The sequence below is a fragment of the Myotis davidii genome, unplaced genomic scaffold, assembly GCF_000327345.1.
Source record: "Myotis davidii unplaced genomic scaffold, ASM32734v1 scaffold880, whole genome shotgun sequence".
In the NCBI taxonomy this organism is placed as follows: domain Eukaryota; kingdom Metazoa; phylum Chordata; class Mammalia; order Chiroptera; family Vespertilionidae; genus Myotis; species Myotis davidii.
This window is the reverse complement of record NW_006292566.1, coordinates 177,086-184,251: the sequence shown is the minus strand read 5'-3', so window position 1 is coordinate 184,251 and position 7,166 is coordinate 177,086. Positions and strand designations below refer to the sequence as shown.

The window sequence follows — 7,166 nt, the reverse complement described above, 5'->3', positions numbered from 1 at the left end:
GGGGCAAGACCAAGGCTGGTGCCAGCCCACTGTCCCGGGCCTGTGGGAGGGGGGCCTGGAGGGGGGAGCCTGGTCTCAGTGTGGGGGTCGGGGGTCAGAGGCCACAGCGGGCGGCAGGCTGACGTGCTCCCGATGGCATAGGGATCCACCACAAGTACAACAGCGGGAAGTCCAGCACCTACGTGGAGAACGGCACGACCTTCGACATCCACTATGGCTCGGGCAGCCTCTCCGGGTACCTGAGCCAGGACACCGTGTCGGTGAGCTCCTCCCTTCTCGGCGCCACCGTGGAATCAGGCTCGCTGACCCCCGCACCCACCCGGGCCGGGCCTTGTGGCTCCCTGGAGAGGCTGCTGAGTTTGGACGGCAGCAGCTGTCCGTGGGCGGGAGCTGGGGTCCCAGCTGAGTGCAGGCCTGGACGGGGGGAGAGAGCCTGCCGTGCTGGCAGAGGACAGCGAGTGGGGTGGGGACGGGAGCAGCCTGACCCAGTGCAAGCCCCAGGCTCCGCCAGGGGGGTTCGCAGGGCCAGTGGGGCAGAGCGAGGGCTTCAGCACCGATGGGGCCGGGTGCACAGGTGCAGGTTTGGGACCAGGGCCCGCGGAGTGGTTAACGGGGAGGCTCCGCCCTGGCTCCCGGCAGGTGGGCGGGCAGGTGGGCAGGTGGGCCGGTGGGAGGACTGGGCTCATTCTGATGCTTGGGTGTGAGGTGCCCGCAGGTGCTTGGGGCTGGTCCTGGGGGTCCTGCTGCTGGGGAGGCAGAGGTGTGGGGGAGCCCCTGAGGCAGCTGACAGGGCTCTGAGGACATGGGAACAGAGAGCTGGGGTGCTTCCTGTCCCCACCTCCGGGGGTGGGGGGCCTGCTCCCCCTCAAGAGAAGTCAGCAGGCCGTTGGCGGTTTATGGGTGTGGAGCTGGCTCGAGGCCCGGGAGCTGTGGGGGGATGAGGAGCAAAGAGACGATGGTCCCTCCCAGCCCTGGCCCCTGAGGCACAGGGAGGCAGCGAGCCTCCTGCTGGTCTGTCCCTCATCGGCTACAGGCGGCTCAGGCAGCCCCACGGCGGTGGTGGCACCTGGGCCATGAGGACCGGCAGCCCTTCCCATGGTGGTTCAGCTTTTCTCGGGCCACCCTCCTCCCCACCCCAAACCTGCTGGGCACCCTGCTCCCCACCCCAGGTCTGCTGGGCACCCTCCTCCCCACCCCAAGTCTGCTGGGCACCCTGCTCCCCACCCCAGGTCTGCTGGGCACCCTCCTCCCCACCCCAGGTCTGCTGGGCACCCTCCCCAGCTTCTCTCCAGGCCCAAAGCAGGATGTGGCCCAACACGCTCCCTCCTCCCCTGTCGCCCGCACAGCCTGTGTCCCCACATCCTGCTCTGTCTGGATGGGGTGGGGGTGGGGCAGCAAGGCCTTGGTTGCCAGTGGGTTGGGTTGTGGGGACCCAGTCCCCTGGGCTGGGCTGAGGGCAGGAGCTGCCCCGGTGGGAAGGGGTGGGGGCTAGAGCTGAGCAGGGCCTCCATCTGTGCTCCCCAATCCCTGTGAAAGCTCTCCTGCCAGAGTGGGGGGCCCCCCCTTGCCCCTTGTTGTGCCCGCTCCCGTGTGTCCAGCCCTTCATTCCAGCCCCCTGCCCTCAGTCCCACATGCCAGGTGATGGGCAGTGACCCAGCTGGATTTTGTAGCTGTGGCTGCCCACACGCAGGGTTGGCGGGGACGGCCCATCTGGGGCCCAGGGACCGGCTCACTCCATGTGGCCCACTGACCCCCTGCGGCCTGCAGGTGCCCTGTAATTCGGGTCTGGCATCCCTGGGCGGTGTCAAGGTGGAACGGCAGGTCTTTGGGGAGGCCACCAAGCAGCCGGGCATCACCTTCATCGCGGCCAAGTTCGACGGCATCCTGGGCATGGCCTATCCCCGCATCTCGGTCAACAACGTGGTGCCTGTCTTCGATAATCTGATGCAGCAGAAGCTAGTGGAGAAGAACATCTTCTCTTTCTACCTGAATAGGTTGGTGGGCGGGCCCATGTCTCCGTGGCCCAGCCGTGCTGAAACGCAGGGGTGTGGCGGGGTAGCGGGTTTAGCTGCGGGTCCTGTGTCCTCCCTGTGGGCCCTGGGCCACGCCCCTGACGTCTGCTGGAGGCAGCATGGCGCCCTTCCAAGGGGGAGCGGTAGCCCCCCAGAGCAGGCTGTGCCTCCCCAGGCTGTGCCTCCCCAGGCTGTGCCCGGGCCATGTGTCCAGTCTTGGTTGGTGGGCCTCGCCTCTGTGAGAACCAGAGCTGGGCCTAGTGAGGGACAGATTGGCCCAGAGTTGCTGGCTGCCTGGAGGGTACAAGGCCATGAGCCCCAGGGAGAACAGGCTGGCTCAACTCTCAGGGTTGCCCGGCACCCCCTCCCCCAGGAAGCCCTCCTTGGTTCCCCTCGTTGGGCACCTAGCGTTCCCGTCCCCATCTACCCACCGGCCTGATCCTGTGTCCTCAGCTGGCAGACCAGGAGCCCTGAGCATGGGCAGTGGCTGGGCCTGCAGTCCACTTGCGGTGTGGGATCGAAGCCCTCCCTGGGGGAGGGGCAGGCAGTTCCATTCCTTCCTGTGCCCCTTCTGGATCCTTCCATCCCTGGGGGCTCAGGAGGGTCCCCCTCTGGCAAGCTCTCTAAGATTGCCCCCCCACCCCTGGCCTCTGCCCTGGCCCAGCCTGTACCCTTCCCACCCGGCCCTTAGGCTGGACATAGGGTGGGCAGGGGGCTGACTGCCCCTACCTTTCCTCGCAGGGATCCGAGTGCACAGCCAGGGGGCGAGCTGATGCTGGGCGGCACCGACTCCAAGTACTACAAAGGCCCCATCGCCTACCTCAACGTCACCCGCAAAGCCTACTGGCAGGTCCACATGGATCAGTGAGTACTGGCCGAGCCTTGTTCAGGACTGCGGGGGGCCCTCCTCCAGCTGCCGGTCAGCAGGCCCCCGAGGAGCTACCAGCCGGGGCCCTGGTCGGTCCAGGAGGGGCTGTGCAATGGGTGGGCCTGGGCCCCAGGCCCCGCTGGCCCTCCGTGCCCCTTGTCACCTCCTGCTGCCTCTGCACACGGCCACATGGCCGCGAACCTGCTCTTGGCTTCTGGGCTCTGCTGCCCGAATGCTCACGGCCAAGGCCTGAGAGAGGAGAAGCCTCCTGCCAGGGCTGCCGCTGGGCACGGTGGGGGCTCGGGTGGCCCTGGAAGACACGCCCATTTCCCCTGCAGGGTCGACGTGGGCAACGGCCTGACCCTGTGCAAGGAGGGCTGTGAGGCCATCGTGGACACGGGCACCTCCCTCATGGTGGGCCCCGTGGACGAGGTGCGCGAGCTGCAGAAGGCCATCGGGGCCGTGCCGCTTATCCAGGGAGAGGTGAGCAGGGCGGGCCGGGCCGGCGGGGGGTTGGGGCCGGGTGCCCAGGTGGCTGTTCCCCAGGCCGCTGTCCCCCCCCCACACTGTCCCCCACACACTGCCCTCTTCTGCTTCAGTACATGATCCCCTGCGAGAAGGTGTCCAGCCTGCCCGAGCCTTCCCAGGTGTCACAGGGCGGGAAGACCATCTGCCTCAGTGGCTTCATGGGCATGGACATCCCCCCACCTGCGGGGCCGCTCTGGATCCTGGGTGACGTCTTCATCGGCCGCTACTACACCGTGTTCGACCGCGAGGAGAACCGTGTGGGCCTGGCCGAGGCCGCCAAGCTGTAGCCACCTGCCCACTGGCAGGAGAGGAGGAGAATCGTGGGAGGAGGCAGCGCCGGCCCTCCCAGCTGCCCCCCACCCCCACCCCACACACACACTCACACTCACACTCACACTCACACTCGCCTGCAGTGGCTCGGCTCTCCAGGCTGCCTGTGGCAGGCGCTGTTTTGTGGTTTTCCCTTCCCTGGTTGCAGAAGCCGCCTGTCTGTCCAATGGGGGGCTGGGCTGGGGCAGCCAGTAGGCTCATTCGTGCTCAGAGCCCTTTCACTCACCTGAAGACCCAGCTCGGCTGTGCATCCCAGGACCCCCTTCCTCCCCTTCCTCCCCCCGTCCCTTCCCAGCCTGGGCCTCGGGGCTGGCTGCCCTGGCGGAGCGTCTGGGCTGAGCCGCTGCCCTGCACCCGACTGCCTTCCTGGTCCCCTCTCCACCCAGCCTGGGGCCCGGAGCTGGGCAGTGCCGCCCCCCACCCGTCCATTCATCTCAGGCCCAGCGAGGAAGGGCCCCCTGAGGGCCAGCAGGAAGGAGACAAGAGCCAGCCCTGTGGGGCCTGACCCCACCTGGAAGGGCATGGGCTGGCCCGGGGAGGAGGGATGGGGGAGGGGAGCGTGCCTTCTCTGAGGCTGCCCCTTCTTGAGTGGCCAGGAGCCAGACCTGAAAATAAAGTTGTGGATCTGTGTGTGGGGCCTGCTTTGTGCTGGTGGGGTAGGTGGGACGGGACCAGATGGGACGCCCGGGCATGAGGAGGGGCTGGGGAAGCTGGCGCTTTGGAGGCTGACTTGGGGGGTTTGGGCGGAGGCGTGGTTTGGAGGTACTCTGCACCTGGGATGCTGGAGGCGGGGGCTGGCTTGTGCTGAGGCCTGGAGCAGCGACCAGCAGGGTGCGGCCTGGGCTGCAGGGCAGGTGAGCGCAGGCTTCCTTTGATGGGACATAGTTTTCAGTGGCTGCTGTGCCTTCCTGGACCGTGTTCCCGCCCTTGGAGGAGACCTCAGCTGCAGGGCCCCCGTGTTCCCCAGTCCCCCTGCACACCCCACGGGCTAGGAAGGGAGCCTGCGCAGGGCTGGTGGCGAGTGGGCAGCCTGCCTCCCATCTGGGCATCCTTGTTGCCCGCTCCGGAAGTAGCCTCACCCTGTGCTGGCCAAGCAGGCCCACCCGGGGTCACAGAGTCACAGGGTTCAGGCCACCAGGACACCCTCCCACCCCTTCATGCCCTCTGTTGAGGGGTGGGAGGAGGAACATTTCCAGGAGGTTTTGAGGGATGGATAGGAGTTTGTGAGCACCTGGTGGTGGGTAGGACTCCCTCAGGGACTCAGCCGCCCCGACAAGTGTAGGGTTTGGCACATGTGGCATCTGTCACTGGCCTGGTGACTTTCCAGCCTGCAGGGCCTGGCTGCCATTGGCCTGGCTTCGGGTCTGGGGCCCCAGGCCAAGCCATGGTGGGCACCTCAAAAGAGTGCAACCCGCATGGCCAGGAGGCTGGCCAACCCTGCACCTGAAATACGAGCAGGAGCGGGCAGACAGCACCTGGCAGGGCTGCTGGGGAGGCTGTCATCCAAGCCATGTGCGCTGAGGCCCCAAGGGCAGCGCTTCCAGGAGTGAGCCAGCCTCTGCTGGCTCAGGTCATGCCCCGGCTGGCAAGGTCGCAGGCCCATAGCTTGGACTCGCCATGCACGTGACCCTCCCAGCTGGCGTCTCCAGCCTCCGGAGGGTACCCCGTCCTGCTCTGGAACTTGGGGACCAGCACGGTGGGCCCAGCCCAGCCCTGGTCCAGGCCCTGCGGCCATTCATGCTCCTGCCCAGAGCCTGGCCCTGCGGCCACCCTGGGCCCAATGCCTGCCTCCCGACCCCACCCTTAGCCTCGCGTCTCCAGAAGGTGGGTAATAACAGCTCCTCACTGCAGACCTGCTCTGCCCCAGCCCAGCGGGCCCATGGGCAGGGGAGGTGGGTGGGCTTTCCGGCCCACACCCCTGCCTTGAAGTCCCCCCAGGTGGAGGCCTGTGGGGGCCTCGGTGAGGCAGCCTCACGGTGGTCTGCAGGACGGGTCTGACCTGCTGGGACCTGGAGCAGACCCCTGTGGGCCAGTGCCCCTTGCCTGCTGCCTGGGACCAGGTGGGCTGTGTGCAGATCAGGCCCCGCTGGTCACCCCTGCAGCCCCTGCCCAGAGGGCCGGCGAGCCTGTGGCAGGCGGGGCAGTGCCTTGCTGGGGGAGCCTCGCACAGATGCCAGGGAAGCCCAGGCCACACTCAGGCTGGGAGGGTACCTTCGGTGAAGGCTCAGCCCCCGAGAGAGGTCTGGATGCCCACACCAGGCCTCTGGAAGGGGCAGTGGGTGTTGGGTGAGGGAGACCTGAACCCTGGTCCCCGCAGACCCAGTGCCCTCATGCCAGCATGGGGACAGTGCGGAAAGCTTTCCCACACACATGTGTCACCAGCGTTTAAGGCTGACTCTGTGCCCCAGGTTCCTGACAAGCCTAGAGGAGGCTGTGCCAGGGCTGGGGTGGCGAGGGGGAGGAGGAGGACGGGAGGAGCTTGGAGAGGGGGTGGACCAGTGCAGGCTGGGGAGTGCATGGAGTTCCGAAGAGAACTGGTTCAGAGGACCAAGCAGAGAAGGGCTCCCTGAGAAGGAGCCAGGCTCAGGGGAGAGAGGGTCCAAGGGGAAGGGGGTTTCATGGGGGAGACGCTCCGAGCACAGGCCAGCCTCTGGGTGACAGGGCTTGAGGGGATGAGAGGCAGACGGGCCGCCATGCTTCAGGGCGGGTGGGGCCAGGGGACGGGACGAGGACCCAGCTCAGAGGCACCTTCGTGGTGGGGGTTTCCCGTGATGGAGGGGATCACTGGTGCTTTTGCAGGAGTGGGGGGTGGGCAGCGGGGACAAGTGAGAGAGACAATGAGGTGGTGGGTGGATGGAGACAGGCTGTGCCCGGCGGGCACTGCTTAGGGCACGTGACCTGTGGGGACAGCACCCACAGGGGATGGGACCCAGGTGGGCAGGACCCAGGTGGACAGCACCTTCAGGGATGGGATGCAAGTGGAATGAGACCAGGGGGACGGGACCCAGGGGGAGGGGAGCCAGGGGGAGGGGAGCCAGGGGGACAGGCTGGGCTTCTGGAGAGGGGAGGGCTGGTGAGTGGACTGAGCTCCAAGGAGAAAGTGCCACTAGGTCTTGGAGAAGGACATCTGGCCCCACGGGCAGACGGCCCAACTGGTGCGAGGACATGGGCCCTGAGACCCAAGTTTGTGAGGGAACTGGATCAGTGGAGGTGGGTTCAGAGGCTCCGCGGCGGAGGGCGGAGTCAGACTTGGGGAGAGGAGAGGCTTGGTGGGCTCAGGGGGCTGGCGCTGTGAGGGTCGCCTCTGGTTAGGACAGGATCCTGCCGGGCTGGGCACTGGGTGTCCATCCTGCCCCCAGAGAGACTGCAATTGGGGGCTTGCGCGGGTCAGATTCCAGGAGGACATGGGCCTGCGAGGGGCTAGTCTG

At 67.1% G+C, this 7,166-nt stretch overlaps 1 protein-coding gene across 1 annotated transcript in view; it reads left to right on the top strand.

Moving 5' to 3' along the window:
* Positions 1-4,368, top strand: part of CTSD (cathepsin D) — a 7,162-nt gene extending 2,794 nt beyond the window's left edge. Inside the window, exons 3-7 of the mRNA XM_006765996.2 lie at positions 142-260; positions 1,768-1,994; positions 2,754-2,876; positions 3,219-3,363; positions 3,480-4,368. Of these exons, the coding sequence (XP_006766059.1) occupies positions 142-260; positions 1,768-1,994; positions 2,754-2,876; positions 3,219-3,363; positions 3,480-3,695 (830 nt within the window). The 3' untranslated portion in view covers positions 3,696-4,368. The remainder of the gene's footprint in view (positions 1-141; positions 261-1,767; positions 1,995-2,753; positions 2,877-3,218; positions 3,364-3,479) is intronic.
* The last annotated feature ends 2,798 nt before the right edge of the window (positions 4,369-7,166 follow it).